Source organism: Eschrichtius robustus, chromosome 11 (genome assembly GCF_028021215.1).
Source record: "Eschrichtius robustus isolate mEscRob2 chromosome 11, mEscRob2.pri, whole genome shotgun sequence".
NCBI classification, from domain to species: Eukaryota; Metazoa; Chordata; class Mammalia; order Artiodactyla; family Eschrichtiidae; genus Eschrichtius; species Eschrichtius robustus.
The window spans coordinates 68,202,297-68,221,019 of record NC_090834.1 but is presented as its reverse complement, the minus strand read 5'-3'; the positions used below and the strand labels follow the sequence as shown (position 1 = coordinate 68,221,019).

Genomic DNA, 18,723 nt, shown 5'->3' with positions numbered 1-18,723 from the left:
AGCAGATGTGAGGCATCACAGGGGCTGCTTCAGCCCGGGGGCGGGGAACTGATGCCCCCCACACACACATCAGGCACGGCCACAGGCCAGCCCAGGAGTCCCCGATGTGTGCCAGTGCCTGTGAGACGCACGCAGTCCAAAGGCCTGGGGGGACCACTGCCTCCGCCTCACCACTCTCCCACCCGGGCCCCCGGGGACTCTGTTCTGTGTAAAACACACCTTGGACGGTCACTCCTGCCTGCCCGTGCCAGCACTGGAGCGGGTGGGGTCAACTTCCCTCAGACAGACAGGGAAATGGGTTCGGGAGGGCTGAGACTTACCCAGGGCCCCAGGGAGTAACAGATGCCCAAAGTCGAGGTCTCAGAGCTTCAAGGAAAGCAAGAGACAGGAGACATCTTGGCACCAACTCCACCCGGGGGGGCAGCCAGGGTCCTGGGTGCTGGCACAGACCACCAGGCCCTCATCCGATCCCCCACCACCAACTTTCAAGATCGAGGTTTCCTGTTGTCTTCATTCATGTTAGTTAACTTACAGCCTCTACTGCTCCTGGGTCTTTCACAGGCCAAACAGACTCCACCAGAACCCATCCTGCCTTCTCTGATCCCTCCTTCCCCAAACTCCACTGCATCAACGTAACTGCTATTTACCAATCACTCCCCAGATGCCAGAACTGCACTAACGACTTCACGTTCATTCTCTCGTTTCATCCTCACAACTGGCCCGACGGATAGATATTATTAGTATTCCCATTTTACAGACTGAGAAACTGAGGTTTGGAGAAATACCTTCCTTGCCCAAGAAAGTGGTGGAGCTTAGATCGGAATGCAGGTGTGTTGGACTCCAGAGCCAACTTCCCTGCCCTGGGAACACACCCTCTCTACTTACCCACACGCCACCCACCTCACCACCAATTTGGCATTTACTGTCTGATTGTGTTTAAATATCCAGCATGAGACTGCCTGTCTCCCTAGAGGACTCCCAAGACCAGGGACTGTCTTTCACCCCCTCCCCTGCCTTGTCTCTCTCAACTTGTACAGCTCAACCAAGGGCAAGGTACACGGTGCACATGGAATCAATCCTTGGGGAAACCAGCAAAAAAATCAGTGTAGGAGAAGCCAATACCAGGGCTTCTGCCCTTAAAACACCACCTGGGGGAAATACGTCCAACCAGTAAAACATCCTGACCAACCCTCGGGCCATGCCCTGCTTGGAAGCCCACCTGCAGCCACAGCGCCGTACCTGGGAGGCCCTCTTCCAGAGGGGCAGCGTCTGCCCGCCAGTGACCCAGGTACTGGGCCGTGGTGTGCGGGAAGCGGTGATAGGCGAGCCGGGCATACTTCTCCCGGATTATCAGGGCCTTGGCCAGGCTCTTGGCAGCCTGTTCGTAGTCCTCCACGGTGATCTGCAGAAAAGGGTGCACACAGCAGGCCTGAGACCGCTGACCTAGCAAGACCTGCCGCAAGGTTCGCCCTCGACTGGCAGCAGGGAACTTGGGTTTGGGGAGCATTCCCACCACTGTGGGCCCAGTGGCTCCCTGTGCTTGAACGGTTTGTACAAACACCGTGGTTTATGCTGGACACCCAATTTCCTTCTGGGAGCCTGGAATTGAGGGATGTGCTCTGCAGACGTGCGGTCAGCCCCAGTGAAAACCTTGGCTGCTGAGTCTCTAATGAGCTTCCACGGTAGATGACACTTCACCCATGCTGTCACAATTCAATGCTGAATGGATTAAGTGCGTTCTGGTGACTCCACTGGGCGGGGTTGCTGGGAAGCTTGCTGCTGGCCTCTTCCAGACTCTGCCCCATGTACCTCTTCCCTTTGCTGACTTTGCTCTGCAGCCTTTCCCTGTAATAAATCCTAGTCCTGAGTACAGCTCTGCGCTGAGTCCTAGGAGTTCTCCTGGCAAATCACTGAACCCGGCAGGGGTCTTGGGGACCCCCAACACAGGAGGAGATTTGGGGCTGTTGGAGAGAGGCATGTACCCCAGAGAGAATAAATCACAGGAAGTCACAAAGTCAAACTTCAGACCCTGATCTGATTGAGTCCCAAAGCCCAAGTATGCTCTGCTTTCCCAGAGCTGCCTCACACTCAGAGATAAATGAGATAAATTCCCACCTTCCAGTGGGCTCGTTAATCTTTGTCTGTTGGGAAGGACAGGTGTGGAAGAAATCTGAACGTGCTGGGGGAGACAGTCATTCATAAGAGGGGATATGAGATGCAGCAGAGGGAGGTACAAGAGGGAGCACAGAGCCGGAAGGCTGGGGCCTGGACCGTGGCCCCTCTGCTTCAGTAAAAAGAAATCATTTTTAGTTTTGAAATGTTGTAAACATACAGACAAGCACTGAAGATAATATGACAGACACCCATGTATCTACCTTCCAGAGCTAACAATTTTAATATTTTGTATTGTTGTTTCAGATGTCTTATATGTTTACATAAATAAATCATCTCAGATAACAGCTAAAACTCTGCCCTCCTCCACCCACTCCATCCTCAGAGGAAGCAAGTTGGTATATATCTTTCCCATGCACGTTTTTATACTTTTACTTTTTTTTTTTTCCTTGCCTCTTGTTAAGGAAGGAGCTTCTCCTTTCCTGACTCCAGGTGTCCCCATGAGGGGGTGTTAATTCCATTTTACACTTTCTGATGGCTTAGGAGAGCAGCAGGAATAGGTGAGCGGACAACACCGTAGACACAAATGTGTCCCTGCCAACAATAAAGCCAAATACTCTGTCTGAAGGACCGATGGACTCAGCGGGGCAAGGGGCTCAGGCCACAGCTGGAGGTATCAGAGACGTGCTCAGCGTCCCAGCGGACCAGCCAACCTGTAAGCACTGCAGACCTCATGCCTGGCAGCTGACCCACTGGGGGCCAAGGCGACCTGCAAGGTCAGCCTGCCTCTCATGCACTGGTGGCTCTCTGGGGACCACTCACCAGTTCAGGGGCTCTATGCCCTACAATGTGCCAAGCAGGAGACCGATTGAAAGGAGCTAGTTAATGCACCAGGCCAATGTCCTCCCCCGCTTCAGCTGGCTGTCAGCCCACCTCTAGTCTCCCCTTCCACTGTTCTGCCCACATGCCAGAGGCTGGGTGGACACCACGGACTCCTGGTCAGGATGCTGTATCTCCAGACAAGGCCTGTGTTGTTTCCAATCCAACCAAAATTCCCATCCATAGAAAGGAATTTAAATAAAGTACGGTTCATCCACACAGTGGAATACTATGCACTTGTCAAAAAGAAATAACAAGGAAGTTCTTGATCTATTGATATGGCATTATCTCCAAGATGTACTGTTACATGAAAAACCTAGGCTCAGTATAATGTATAGTAACTACCATTTGTGTAAAAATAAATAAATCAACTACATGGGCATAGTAAACTGTAGGTACACAGGCCATCTATGTGAGAACACACCAGAAACCAAAACCAAGGATTGCCTCTGAGGAGGGGAATTGGGTGGCTAGAGGACTGATATAATTTTTGTACCTTTTAAATTTTAAGTCATATGCAAGGATTTTCTATTGCTCAAAAAATAAATTTTTTTAAGCTAGAAGAAAATGTATAGAAGAGTAATAAGTCACTTTGCTTTCTCAGATACACTATATACTCTAAAGCTACTGTTAAAAAAGAGGAGAGACAGAATAACAAGGCCAGTTGAGGCACGGGTAGTAGGTTGAGGGCCAGGGAGATGGAACCAAACCTGGCACTAAGTGATATTTCTCTTCAAAAAACAAGCAATAAAAATGCATCATCCAACCAGGTGAAAGTAGCACATTTTCAGTGACTGAGTTAACCGACTTGGTGCAAACCAAGCTTGTTCACTTTCTTGTCGAGACCTGCTCGTCCTGCTTGGCTGGTCTAGCCTGTATTTAAGGACATGAGTCCAAGCACAGAGGAGGAGCTGAATCAGCAATAACTGATTTTGCACAAACCAATCAACACCAGGACTTGATCCATTCAACATCTGGGAACACTAAAGAGCCCAAGCTGGAACCGTCCCCCATGGGCTACAGGGACACAGAGCAGTGTTTCTGGGCCCAGAGCACATATGGAACCTACGGGCCACACGGTGTACCAACCTGCAGCCCTAGGCCCTCCTCACAGGGAGAGCAGCGCCCTAGACACACACCCGCTACCTTGCCTAGAACCCTCCTTCTCCCCAGATCCTGTGCCTCCTGCCTGCTACCTCCCAGACACCCACAGACCAGGCCAGGCTTCAGGGCTGGGCGTGACCCCACGGGACCCCAGCTTTGGCACAAGGCACATACAACACTCACACAGCCCCCGCAGAGACGCCTTACCCCAGCACAGTAGTCTCCGCTGATGGTGACCCGCTGGAACTCGGGCATGGCATAGGGCGCGGGTGCGGGCTGGGGAGGGGCTCCGGGGAGCACAGGAGCTGCAGGAGACATGGCTGGGCTGGCTGTCGGGGAGCCCTTCCAATCTTGCTGCGTCGGCATTTGCAGAGACAGGGACTGGGACCGAATCATCTTAAAACTTTTCTTTCTAAAAGTCGAGGACAAGGAAAAGTGAAAGAAAGCAGCAGCGAATTGGGGCGAGTGATGAAGAGTCTCTGTTATGGACATGGCAGGAGAATTTGCCTCTGATTAATCAGCGGTGCTGGTCCTACCGTTAAGGAGTTTCTAATCATTCGTGCCTTCCTCTCACATGCGCCTCTCTGCATGCAATATCCCAGACACCCCTCCCTGCGGCCACCAAGAACTGCTGTGGCCCGCGTTTGCAGGGCGCGTGGAGCATGCAAGTAGGCAAGTGTCTCAGGAGACAGAGGGCAGACCACCCTGCAGGGGTCTAACACCAAGGGCAGGTGAGGTGAGCACGATGTCGAATCAACCACCATGCTGTCTCCAGACAAGCCAGACTCTGAGTCCCAGCATATGAACAGTCTCGATCACAGTGCACGTCACAAAGTTAATAATTTGGGGCACTGGAGCCAGAAGAGACTGTGACAATCAACCAGTCCCACCTCCTGTTTTCATAAAGGAAGAGTCAGGGGACCAGAGATGGGAAATGGCTTATACAAAGTCACGGCAAGGTGCCCCTAGCCCTTAGCTTCCCACCTCCCTGGTACCCTGTCACCCCGGTTGCTCCTTCCTCTAGCCTGGCATGTGCCCTCCTGGCCGCTGCTGGGGCAGGCACAGATCTGTAGCTTTGTTATGGGAAAGGGACTGATCAGCATCAGTTTCAGGTCTCTCTGGACCTGTCACCTTGGCACCAAAAGATGATTTCGCAAACTCTTGGGGAAGTAAGCACAAGGTTGGTTTAAAATGCCACAAGCTCGTGCTTATTTGCAATGCTGATTAGTTAATGAGAAAGGTGAGGGTTCACAAATTAGTAATGTTTCAAATGACACCGCCCCAAGTCCTAGGATCCCCAGGCATAGAGTTAAGCAGCAGGGAGGTGAGGCCATCAGCACTCCCCTGTCCCATGTCTCCCCCCGGAACTGCCACCCAGTGATGTCCAATACCAGCAACCAGCTGACTACTTGCCCTCCTGTGCCACAGGGCCCAGCAGCTTCCTGGGTACTATCCCAGCACAACCAGGGCCTACAGCCACCAGCGAAGGACTCAGTGACAACCGTGACCCACCAGAGCCCCTAGAACCCCTCCTTTTCTCCAGGCACCGGTGACACCTACAGGGTGTGGGGAAATCAGCTGATCTCCAAACGGACCTTATGACTCACCCGGAGGCAGCTGTCGTCCTCCTGGCTCTTGGCCAGGTCTCTTCTCACAGACCCACGGCTGATTTTTCAGGAACCACCAATTTTTCCCTGCTCTGTCTATACACCCACTGCTTGCCTATGGCTCTCTGGTCCTTATCTGCCCACATGTGTTATCACCTCTTTGGGGACAAGACTGTTTAGACCTGGAAAATGGAGGCGGCCCTTTTTCAGAAGTGTGTCTTTGCCCTGACCCTGACCCTACATAACAGATGCACTGAGTTGTTCAGGAAACCCAGGCTGGACTCCAGGAACCTCCAGCCTAGGCTTTCCCCAGCCCACCATCCATCCATCACATGGAGCTGAGTCAAGCATCCTGTTCCAAGGAAGATACCAACTCATGTCTGTCAATCATTCCTCAGAGGCAGACTCACCTTGAGCAATGAGGTTCCCACTTTGGCATCTTTTGGATGTTCACACCTAGAGGAAGAGCCGTTACTTTGGGCTCCCTCTCATGTTCTGACAGGGTCAGCCAGACCCTGTGAGACTCTGGCTTCTGTGTCACCCACACATCTGCCAGGTCACTGTTTTTATCTCTATGCCAACTATACCCCCGCAAGCCTCAGCCAATGCCGCCTGATGACCAGTCCTGCTAAGGAAAAGCAAGGTGACATCTAAGGTGAGAAACAGGTAAGAAAGTTTAAAAAAAAAACAACCCACAATTAGAAAGCTGGAAGGCTGCCTAAGCCAAAGCCCACCAGACTTGTCCAAGGAATGTCCATATTCCTCTGCCCCAATGAGGAAGCCAGAACCCACCAGCTGGTGCCCTCAAGTTCTCCTTCTTGAAGACATCCATTATGGCTCCAGCCTTGGTCTTCAGGTGAGCCCCAGACTGTCACATGTGAACATGGGCTGGGAGCTTGGACTTTGCAGGGATAAGGGACAGGTTTAACAACAGATGGGGCAACTCCTTAGGGCCCACACACCATGGGCAAGGGCTTGGAATAACCAGAGCTAACTACTAAAGCTCGTCTCTAAGAAAACTGGAAAAGCTAAACGGAGCCCAATGAGAGGGCCCTGTGGTTCATCTTCTATAGCTGCACTACAAATTGCCACAAGCCTGGTGGCTTCAAGCAATCCCCACTTGCTGGCTCGCAGTTCTGTAGGTGAAACGTCGGCGTGGGCTCAGCTGGGCTCTATGTCCGGGGTATCGAAAGGCCAAAACCAGGCTGGCCACACTGGGCTCTTAGCTGGAGACCCTGGGAAAGAATCCACTTCCAAGCTCATGCAGGTGGTTGGCAGAATTCATCTCCATGTGGGCCTAGACTGAGGCCCATGTTCCTCGCTGGCTATTGGGCAGGGGTCACCCTCTGATTCTTGTATGTAGCGCCCTCCATCTTCAAAGCCCAGCACAGCGCCTGGCTCTGGCGGGAAGGCTCCATATTACCATTTATATTCCAGAATGTCAGGGAGCAGCCAGAGACAAAGAGGAAGCTGCAGAGAGGGTTCCTCCTCCAAACGGTTCGCATCTGAATATTTGCATAACGGTGCCTCTACTGAACAGCGAGGCTGAAAGATAAAGCTGGGGGTGCACAGCTCCAGAGGATACTGGGACATCTGACAGGCAGTCTAGGGACCAAGCTGTCCTCTGGCAGAAAAGAACCCAGTGGGCAGCAGGGAGCCATGGTCCAGCTTTTCCCTCCATTTCATTCAGAAGCCGGCAATTATACCCTGGGGAGCAGCACCCAGTGTCATTCCAGTGTCTTCACATGCAACCAAGGACCCCAGGCCTGACTGGAGATGGGATAGCCTCGTGGTTAAAGTGTGGGGTTCTACCTTCGAAAGACGTGGATTTTAGTCTCTGCCCTGTCACTTACTGGCTATGTGTCCTAATCAGCAAAATCGAGATAAGAATATCCACTTGATAAGCTTCATGTGGGGCTTAAAGAATGAAAGTAAACTGCACAGGCCAGCACTTAGCCCACAGTAAGCAGTAGCTGCTGTTGCTGCCCATCTCTGCCGCAGGAAGCTAGACAAATGGTTAACATCTCCATGGGGCTTACTGTGATCCAGGCACTGCCCTAAACCTTTTGCATATGTTAAGTCCCTCATTCCTCACAACACCCCAAGAAAGTAGCTCTTTATCATATCTACTTTTTACAGATGATGAAAAACTGGGGCACAGAAAGGTTTCCTAATGGGCCCAAGGTCACAGAGTGTACCAGGGAGTGGTAGAACACAGTGGCCCAGAGAGCCGTGGCCACCCTGAGGTAGTATCTGTGGTGGCAGTGGAGAAACAGGATGTCTTTCTTCTGCCACACATCCACTGCTCACCAACACAGGCTAAGTCCTGGGCTGGATCCTGGGGATCCAGTGGGAGCCAGATAAAGTCCTCAAGGAGCTTCCAGTCAAAAGGGGCAGACAGATGCAAACCAAGATCATCACAACCTAACAAGTAGGGAAGGAGCAAAATTTCTGGAGATGAGCTTGCAGAGGAATTTCTGAAAACCACGGAGCATCGTTTGGACTTAGAGTAAGAAGGCTTCTATTTTGCCATTAGCCTGGGCATTGATAAGAAGAGAAGACTCTCTTCTGCAGACGTCAGGCCCAGTGTCGCTCTGTAATGGAAACTGGCCTCAGAAACCTATTCCTAGTAATACGAAATGCCAGGACTCCTTCTCACTGTTAAGGGTCCAAAATGCTCAATTCTTAAGACACAGAACGCCCTGCAGACCATTCAGTTCATAAAGTCAGCCCTCTGTTCAGTCAGTGCAGTGTGGACCAGGGTCTCCACCATCAGGCTCTTCTTTACCCTCCAGGGATGACCTGTCCCCACCTCACTCAGCACAAGGCTGGCGCTCAGAGCTGGCCGATGGTACCAACGACCCCTTCACTTCACAGCCCCTCAGAGGAAGGAAAGCACTTATTTTTTGGAGGATGAACCTCTGTTCTTGCCTTCATACAAGTACTTGACTTTTTACTACTTTCCAAAAAAAGTTAAGGAAATACTGAAATTCTGTCCTACCAAGAAAGGAAAGGACTTGCCTTTTAAAATAAGGCAGTACCTTAGGCAGGACCTGATGATGCCCTAGGTTGCAGAGAAGGCTCAAGTTCTACTACGTTAGCTATTGGGGTCTGCAGTATGCCAGCCAGCCAGGCACCCAGCTACAGCCCTGCCAGACACGTTCTCAAACCTTTTTATTCTTTAATTCTGCTCTCCCAGGTGAGATAAGCTAAAAGGGTGAGGGCTTCCCAATGCACTTGGACAAAGATCCAAACTATTGGGTTGGATAAAAAGTTTATTCAGGTTTTTCCATAACATCTCACAGAAAAACCCGAACAAACTTTTTAACCAACCCAATACTTATCAGGGAGCACAGACCAATCTGATCTGGGCCCTGCCTACCCCTCCAGCCGGAGGTCATGGCGCTTCCCCCTTAACCACACCTCTACCCAACATGGGCCTCCTTGAAGATCCCTGAGGGCCTTTGTCCTGGCTGCTCCACCTGTAAGACTCTCACCCAGCTCTACCCAGAGCTAGCTCCTTTACGCCCTTGCATCAGCTACAATGTCACCTCCTAGGAAAGACCTTCCCTAAGTACCCAGTCTGAAAAAGGACTCTCCCTCTCCATGCGTCAGCTGGCTGCTGGCTAGGTTTGGCCAGTGGCAACCAGTGGGGGAAACCGGAACATGCCAGAAGGATTAAAGCCAGGTATCCCTGCCTCCATCTCTGCCTTGGGAGGCATCTCTGCAGCTGTTGCCTCTCCCCCTAGGCTCCATTTTCCACTGACAAGGCCACCGCAGTTCCAACTTCTCTACCCCAGGCTCCCGCAACACCACCTCTCTCCACTGTCTCTCTGCCTGGGGTGGTAGCTGCTTCCTACTGTGTCTAATCTCTGGGCTGCCTCTCTCCCCACTGCTTGCCTCCTCAGTTCTCTACCCCCTGTAACCAATGCCCTGCATGAAAATCCTATTTCCATTACTCAAGTAGTTTCTGCTTTTCTGGTTAGACACTGACTAACACAGCACTTATCATAACTTGTCATTTTTTCAATTAAGTAGTCCAGTCACTTAATTACTGTCTAGACCGACTGTAAGCTCTACAGAGCAGGAACTATATCTATCTTGTTCACTAATGCATCCCCAGTGCCCAGCACAACACCTGGCAAATAGTGAGCTGAGTTAATTAACAATGCAAAGTACATATACATTGTTAATTAACAATGCAAAGTGATGAAAAGAAGTAAAACTGATGTTTCCCAAGAAATCCTCAAATTTTCAGAAAGAAAGTGGAAATGTCATTTGGAAACGGTGTGTATTTGTGCACATGATTTGTTATTAAATCATCAGTAGAGAAAGGGGGTTTTGATCTTTTCAACCAAACAAAGGCACCAAGACACACTTCAGTGAATAAGTGGTGAGTGAAGTAGTCTTGGTTCAGAAATAAACTCAGTTCCCAGGACAGCCAAGTTCACACGAAGCGTCTCATCCAGGACACACGCCCACAGCCTGCCTGGGTCTGAACAACCCCACACACAAGTCAGGGGGACAAACCTTTTCGCCGTCTCCACAGACTTCTGCTCTGCCAGCTCCTTCTGCAGCTCCCTCTCCTTGGCCTCCTTCTGCCCGATGGGGCAGTCCTCGGGGACGGTGAAGAGGGACAGGGCATCTTTGCTGTCCTCTTCTCGGAGCACTTTAGCGAACACCTTCTCGGCCAGGAGCCGGACTTGCTCGTCCACCTCGGAGATGTTCAGCTTGGGGAACTGGCGCGGCATCTCGACTGGCAGAAAAAGAACCAGCGTGAGCCTTCAAGAATTACTGGACCACCTGAGTCACTGGTGCATGGCAGGAGAAGATACCGAGAAAAGGGCCAGGTGCCCCAGTCCTTGTGGTCAGCTGTCTACTTAGGGACTCCCCAGACCAAACCCAGCAGGCCAATTTTTAAAACTAGCTCCATAAGTGATTGGATGTGAAGGGTGTAGGTCCAGTTACATCTCACGAGAAAGCCAACGTTCAGAAGTGAAAGAATGAACTGTCCCACCAAGTCTACTTCTGTTTTCCTGAACCCAGGGAATCCTTAGCGCGTGGGCAGCCCCGCCCCTCCCGCCTTGGTTTCCATGACGGAGCAGGAAGTGGAGAGTTCAGAAGCCCCCTCCTGCAGGCTATGAGGAGGCCGTGCCAGGTACTACGACGTCCAGACTTGCTCCCCACTGCACAGAGGGGAAGACCAAAGACCAAAGGGCTTAATGATTAGCATAAGGTCCCAGGAGATCCACAGCTACATTCCTCACCACATAAAATGAGGCCTTCTGCTGAAATGAAATCATAATTCCACCATCTCCCAAACCCTCTGGAACTTCTAACAAGACAGCAAATAAAATAAAGGTTTGGGGACAGGGAGACTCTTTACCTCTCACAACCCAACTGAAAACTCACTTCCTCAAAGAAGCTCGCCCTTATCCTCCTCTGCACGCTGGTTCCTCACTGTCAGTAGCTGGTCTAAATCACCTGGTTGGCTCCTTTCTTTCCTGTCTTTCTGCCTGTCTGTCTTTCAACACCTACATAGCCCATAGTAAGTACACTCTGCCAAGCCCTATAAATTTACTAGCTCAGTTAATTCCCATTTTACAGATGAGAGAATGAAGGCACAGAGAGCTAACTTGCCCAGGGTCACACCTCTAATAAGTGGGCAGAGACCTGAGCTGTTCTCAGTCTCCGGCTCCCCTGTCCCTTTCCTCTCTAAGCCTCTGCTGAGGGATTTGAACGCAGGCACCTGGTTCCTGCATCTGTCCTCTAAACCACTACTCTGTGCTGCTTCTCTCTGCCTATTTGGGGGTCAGGGCAAGTCTCCTCACTGTCCCTCACACTTATGGAACAGACCAATACTGCATCCTCTCCACAAGCCACCTTCACCAGGAGCGGCTCTGGAAGAGGCGTTTCCTATCCATCCAGTTTCTTTAAGGAGGAGGAGGATGAAGGCGAGACAGTGCCCAGTTGCTGCCTGGCAGGGAGAGGAAGCAATTACAAGGGAGGAGGGACTCACTGAACAACCTTGGGGCAGTCATTCTCTCGGCCTCACAGTGTTCTCACCTGTGAGATAAGGGGATTAGACTACGTGATCTCCAAGGCCCTCTCAGTTCTAGGTACCAGGGAGGTTTCTGGTGCCTGGGGAGCCTTGCTGCTCTGGTCTTCTCTGCGGCACGTGGGTCTAATTCTTGACACAGACAGGAATGAAGCAAGCAGGCTGGTAACGGGCAGGCACAGTACCCCTGTGGGCCCCTAGACTGTGAAACCAATTTCCTCCTTCCCCCCCCCCCCACCCCGCCCCCAGGGCCAGGCCTTTCCTGGGCCTCCTTCACCCTCAGGGGCCTGAGTGGGAGGGAGCTGGGAGGAGAGAGGCAGCCCAGCATGCAACTGCTGGTCTGTGGCAGCAGAGACCAAGACTGCAAAGGCCTATCCTGCAAAGATGAAGAGGAACAGCTGACTGTGGAGATTTCCACATCCTGATAGCAGAGAGAAGGGGAAGCTGGAAACTATCAGAGCAGAGGCCAGAGAAGAAGTTGACAGAAGAAAGAAATGGAGAGAAAGACAAACAGCTAGACCCAGGAGGAGCTATTAGGGCAGAACAAAGCTGGGCCCCCAGCCCTCAACTCCAAGGCCCTGGGCAAGTGCAGCATTCCAAAACCTCACATGCATCTCAGAAGCAGACCTCCAAAGGGCCCCAGGCAAGAGGCAGCAAATGCCATAAACCATTCAAGCACCTGACAGAGTAAACCCACTTCTAGAAATTGTTTCTAAGAAAAGAATCTGAAGGAAGGAAAAAGCACAAACATGTTTACCTGCACTCTTTATATAAATAGCTTTAAAATGTCCAAATGAGAGCATACTCACTTGAAAAAAAAACATTAAGCAACCAAAATTATAACTATGAGGACAGTGCAATCACATAAAAAATACCTTGTGAGGACTTCCCTGGTGGCGCAGTGGTTAAGAATCCGCCTGCCAATGCAGGGGACATGGGTTAGAGCCCTGGTCCGGAAAGATCCCACATGCCGCGGAGCAACTAAGCCCGTGCGCTACAACTACTGAGCCTGTGCTCTAGAGCTCCCGAGCCACAACTACTGAAGCCCACGCGCCTAGAGCCCATGCTCCACAACAAGAGAAGCCACCGCAATGAGAAGCCCACACACCACAAGGAAGAGTAGCCTCTGCTCGCTGCAAATAGAGGAAGCCCGCGGGCAGCAACGAAGACCCAACGCAGCCAAAAATAAATAAATAAGTTAATTAATTAAAAAAAAAATGACCATGGGAGATAACAGCAAATGAAAAAATTAATACATGAAACTGTACCGGTGCTTTGATTACAATGATAGGAAAACGCATCCCCTCATGAGCGAGAGCTGCAAGAGACACACACTCAAATGACCAGATGGTAGGATCACCTGTGTGAGAGGCAATATCTGATTTTGATCATTAATGCTATTGTAATGTCATTTGCACAAAACAAGATAGAAAGAAAATGAATAGACTTAAAAATTATAAAAAGAGAAAAATAGGAAAACTAATCAAACCTTTACATCCCAGATTTTGGCAATCAGGGTCCTCTCCCACCTAACCCACACCAGAGAGAGGCTGGTCCAAAGGGAATTCCACCACTGAGACCCATCTCTGCATTAGTTCTTGCCTCAGACGGAAGCTGCCCACCACCACCTTCCTACGCCCCCCACAAACACACACAGGCCTGACCCAGCCACACCCCACTAGGTACTCTCAGAAACGGGCACCGGGGGGGGTCCTTTGGGTCTGAGGGCTCTTACGCCAGATCCTGCCATGTTTTTCCATGAAGCATTTTTAGTTTGCTCAAGTCAACTAAACACACTTTTCAGGATGCATCTTTCTACAAAAGATCTTCCTTTTTCTTTAGCTCAAATAGCTTTAATCAGTCTTCTCCAAACTTGGTCCCACCAGAAGTCAATACCTGTTGCTATGAAACAGGTCCTGTGGTCAATTATTAGGGGGACACTGCATTCCACAGCCTCTTCACCCCAGATTCACAGGGCACACCAAAGACTTGAGGATCACAGAGTACCATCTCCCCATAGACCCCTTTTTGTCAGAATCCATACGAATCTCCTACAGAACTACTACCAATGTCTTAAATAACGGGTGAAGACTCCATTCCGTGCCTTAGTATTGACCAAGTAACCCAGCTGGGGTGCTAGGCTAAGTCAGTGGGCCTTAGGAGCCTTCTGGACATTTGCTGTCTCTTGCACATCCTTGGCAGACAGCTCCCACCTGCCAACCCCTCCTTCCAGAGCTTGCCTCTCTTCTCAGACCCAGAGACCCCTGCCAGGCCAGGCATGCAGAAGAAAGGCCACCATACACATGCCCAGCAGAGCTTCAGCTCCAGCTGCCAGTTCAAGCCTGGCTTTCAACCACTTGTCAGCTGAAGCCAGCAGGCTTAGGAGGCTCAACTGTGAATTCCCCCGCATCGCCTGGTGATACAGCTTATGTCGCTGTTACATATAATACAGTACCCTCCAAGTGTCCCGAAGTCAGAAAGCTGTAAAATACCACCAATTTCAACAAACAGGAACGTTTTCATAGCATCATGACCCCTCCAGAAAGGCAGCACAGTGCCTCTTAAATCCCCTCCTTATACAAATGATGCTGTTCCTTGCTCTTGCCAGACTTCCACAGTTAGAACCCATGACACAGACCTGAGCCTGGCACTGGAGTATCCATGGCTGATCCTGAGGATGCCACCCAGGTGACTCACTTCGGCCAAGGGCTGCGTGCTGCCGGGGAGGCTGAGCTGAGTCAGTGTAAGTGCAGCTAGCTGGGTTCTGCCTGCTGCTGGGGTGGGAGGTCTCTGCTTTGCATATCTGTGAGCAGCCCTCAGCAAGAGCAGGAAAAGTCTGGGCTGGAAATTCTTCCGTGAATATGAAATGGAAGTGGAAAATTTCCAAGAGTCCTACAGGGCCCAGGTAATGCTAGTTATCATGGCTGCTGTGTCCAGAATGCAGCGTCCTGGCCCCGTTCACAGCCCTCTTCAGAGCAGGAAACTAAAGCAACTGCTGCCCAATGCAATAGTGCATTCAGCCTTCCTGACAAACCACAGACGATAAGCCACAGCCTCCCTCGAACGTCCAGACCCCTCCTGAAAGCTGAGCACTAACTGCCAATACCATCACCTGTGCTGCTTCCGTTTTGAACCCCACCTCGGGCTTGGCCTGGTGACCATCTTACCAAGGGAAGTCGTCTATACACACAGAGCCTGCCCTGGTCCCCTCAGAGGGCCCCCCAAACCGTCCTGAGGGCACCCCAGGACTGGCGGGGGGGAGCTCTGGGCCAGTTGCCAATATGAGCCTCTCTCCACCCCCTCTAAAAGAGGGAAGGGCCAGGAACTGGAAAGGACAGAGACTCAGGGGGATGGGACCTCTCAGCGCAGGAGCAGACAAGGATGAAAAGACGGGCGTGCCCTGTCTCATTCCTTCCCTTCTTCCCTGAAAAGAGCTGCACATCACAGGTGACAGGGCGGCCTGACCAGCTCTGCCAGAGCACACGTGCCTGCCCACCCATCCACACCCGGGGAAGCAGTGCCTCCCGCCTGACCCACCCAAGCCCTCCTGCCCCAGCCTCCCCTTCTTACTGCCGCTCTCGGCTCCCACGTGGGCCTCCAGCTCGCAGGAGCCTCCTGAGCGCCGGCTGGACACAGCCACCCAGCCACCACAGCTGCCACTCTCCCTGCCTCAAGTGACCCGCGGAGCAGTCAGGGTGGATCACAACATCATCACGGGTCGCAAAGCTCCACTCTTCATCTGCCGTTTAGGAGAAGGACGGTCCTCTGTGGGGAAGCTCACAGCAGACACACAGCTTCCCCGGGACTTAGACCAACAGCATGGGTCTGGGAAATAACCATGGGCAAAAGGGTTATTTCTGTGGTGCTGTCGAAATCCTGAGGAGAAGCGCCCAGAAAGGATGGGGCCAGTTGTTTACCGGGAGGCTGGCTCCAGCCCTGACCTGGGCCTGAGTCACCTCCTCACGTCCAATCATGAGGTTGTACCTTCCTGAGCCCACATAATAATTCCTGTGCGTACAGAGCAGGATTACAGGGCTGACACACGATCCCCAGGCCGCTGCTGGGCTTTAGCTACCCAGAGATTATGACCCCCCTGTCCTCACAGCTGTTTCATAAACAGTGCAACCGGCAGGCTACAAGCAACCTAGAGGGAGAGTAATGTGTATTCATTAAATAATTAAATGACCTTAAAACGGAAAAAAAAAAAAAAATCAGAGCCCTTAGTACTATCCTGCCACAGGGAGGAGAAGCAAATGATTCCTTCTGCTAGTGTGTTTGGGGGGCGGGGTTGGGGGCGGGTAGGATGGGGCTGCCATGGGAGCATCCTAGCCCATGCATCTGAGAACCGACTTGGACCCAGCACATCCAAGGAATCTTATTCTGCACGTTTAACCAGACCATGGATAACCTTGGTCTAAACGAGCATTTTCCAAAGTGTAGTCTGTACAACATAAAAATGTCAGAAGGCTTGGACAGTACTGCATACTACAGTCCTTTATGGGGATTCACACACAATTCCTACTAGCAGGTCCTAAACATCTGAGAAGTCCTCCAGTCAAGAAAGCTGCTTAACTTTGTTTAACCCAACATACTTATTTGACCCTCCCACCATTGCCACCATAGGGAAAAATACCCATTAATATCCTGGGCATAGGCTTTGGAAAATGCCTTCCACTTCGAGCCTTCATTTTCCAGCCTAGAGAAAGCTGCCTTCCTGGGCCCCAGTGACCAGTGTGAGATCTACTCCATCATGTCCAGACAGAGATGGGCAGCAGACCCACTAAGATGACACAGGTTGGGACAATGGCCAGGGGTCCCGCTGTAGGGATACAAGACCCTCCAGAACAGTTTAGGAGGAAACTGTGGCTCTGTTTTGGGAGGGCAACCTTTGCTCAGGACCTAACAATTCCACCTTGAGCCTAACCTGTCTCTGCTCCTCGTGGCCCAGAAGTCCCCCTGGATGGAGGAGCACTGGTCCCAAACGCAAAGCCTTTTCTGTTTTGAAGGAACGTTAAGACAATCTATGATACTACTGAATGGAAGAAAATATTGCTAATGATATAACTGATAAGGGGTTACTATCCAAAATATCAATATAAACAGCTCATAAACTCAACATCAAAAACACAAACAACCTGATTAAAAAACGGGCAGAAGACCTGAATAGACATTTTTACAAAGAAGACATACAGATGGCCAACAGGCACATGAAAAGGTGCTCAATATCATTAATCAGAGAAATGCAAATTAAAATCACAATGAGATTATCACCTCCCACCTGTCAGAACGGCTGTCATCAAAAAGACCACCACAAATAACAAATGCTGGCGAGGATGTGGAGAAAAGGGAACCCTCGTACACTGTTGTGGGAATGTAAATTTGTGCAGCCACTGTGGAAAATGGTATGGCAGTTTCTCAAAAAGCTAAACACAGAACTACCATATGACCCAGCAATTCCACTCCTGGGTATATATCTGAAAAAATGAAAACACTAATTCGAAAAGATAGATGCACCCCAACGTTCACAGCAGCATTATTTACAACTGCCAAGATATGGAAGCAACCCAAGTGTCCATCAACAGATGAATGGATAGAGAAGATGTGGCACATATATACAATGGAATACTACTCAGCCATAAGAAAAAATGAAATTTTGCCATTTGCAACAACATGGACGGACTTGGAGGGTATTATGCTAAATGAAATAAGTCAGACAGAAAAAGACAAATACTGTATAATATTATTTATATGTGGAATCTAAAAAATACAAATGAATATAACAAAAAGGAAACAGACTCACAGATATATAGGACAAACTAGTGGATACCAGTAGGGAGAGGGAAGTGGGAGGGGCAAGATAGGGGTAGGGGATTTAGAGGTACAAACTATTATGTATAAAATAAATAAGCTACAAGGACATATGGTACAACACAGGGAATACGGCCAATAACTTATAATAACTATAAATGGAGAATAACCTTTAAAAATTATGAATCACTATATTGCATACCTGTAACTTATATAATATTGTACATCAACTATATCTCAATTTTTAAAAATAGACTTTAAAAAAAAAGACAATCTATGATAACCAGACCCAGGCCTGCACCTCCCGCCCAGGAGACCAGACTGCATTCACTTTTTTTTTTCGTTGCCATGAGATAAAGACCTACAATATTTATTAGGTTCAAGGACATAAAGTTATTGTGCCAAATCAGACTGCATTCACTGTTATCACTTAAGTGTCCCTTACAAAACCCCAACAAACTGGAAAGGCTGGAATCAAATTATGACTCATCCAAAAAGATATGACTCTCCCCTCCCCAAAAGGATGCTGTGGGGTTGCCTATAGGGGCCCATTTTCCTTCTCATTTCTGAGGTGTGCATGACTCAAAGAGGGGTTGGGCAAAGGGGCTTTGCCCACTATATATCACCTCCATGACAGACCTTGCCTACCTCATTCACTATTGTATCCCCATGCCTGGAATATAGCAGGTATCAAGAAATACTTGTTGAATGAATGAACGCATAACATAATGAATGAGTCAATGAGCTAAGTGGTGAATCTATCTATGCCAGTGTCAAGAGTCAGTTCGGTGCGTGGTTAAGAATATGGATTCAAGCCAGACTACCCAGGTTGGACTCCTGCCCCACCACTAAGTTGCATGACCTTGGGCAAGTTACTAATTTCTCTGGCTCAGTTTTATTCCCTCTAAAATGGGGATAATAACAGTGCCAACCTCATAGGTTGCCATGACAATTAAATTAGTTAGCATGTGTAAAGTGCATAGAATAGTACCTGGCACATAATATGTGCTTTATGAGTATTATCTCTTGACTCATTATCATCCTGATACCAGGTGCGAGAAAGTCCAGCTTGGAAAATGAACATGACCTTTCATGTAGACACCGAATCCTTTCACTCAACGTTATTTACTGAACACTATTATGTGACAAGTGCTC

The 18,723-nt window shown here is 50.0% G+C and overlaps 1 protein-coding gene across 6 annotated transcripts in view; it reads right to left on the bottom strand.

The window, feature by feature from the left end:
• The window catches only part of AMPD3 (adenosine monophosphate deaminase 3), a 42,057-nt gene that overhangs the window by 21,314 nt on the left and 2,020 nt on the right, over positions 1-18,723 (bottom strand). For 4 of the 6 annotated variants that reach the window (XM_068556636.1, XM_068556635.1, XM_068556639.1 and 1 more), the window contains exons 2-4: positions 10,233-10,458; positions 4,303-4,507; positions 1,240-1,402 (exon numbers count right to left, since the gene is read on the bottom strand). In XM_068556636.1, coding sequence (XP_068412737.1) covers positions 1,240-1,402; positions 4,303-4,507; positions 10,233-10,453 — 589 coding nt within the window. In that variant the 5' untranslated portion in view covers positions 10,454-10,458. Of the gene's footprint in view, positions 1-1,239; positions 1,403-4,302; positions 4,508-10,232; positions 10,459-14,398; positions 14,406-15,330; positions 15,568-18,723 lie in introns of those variants that run through there. The other 2 variants (XM_068556637.1, XM_068556640.1) reach the window with 2 other exon arrangements.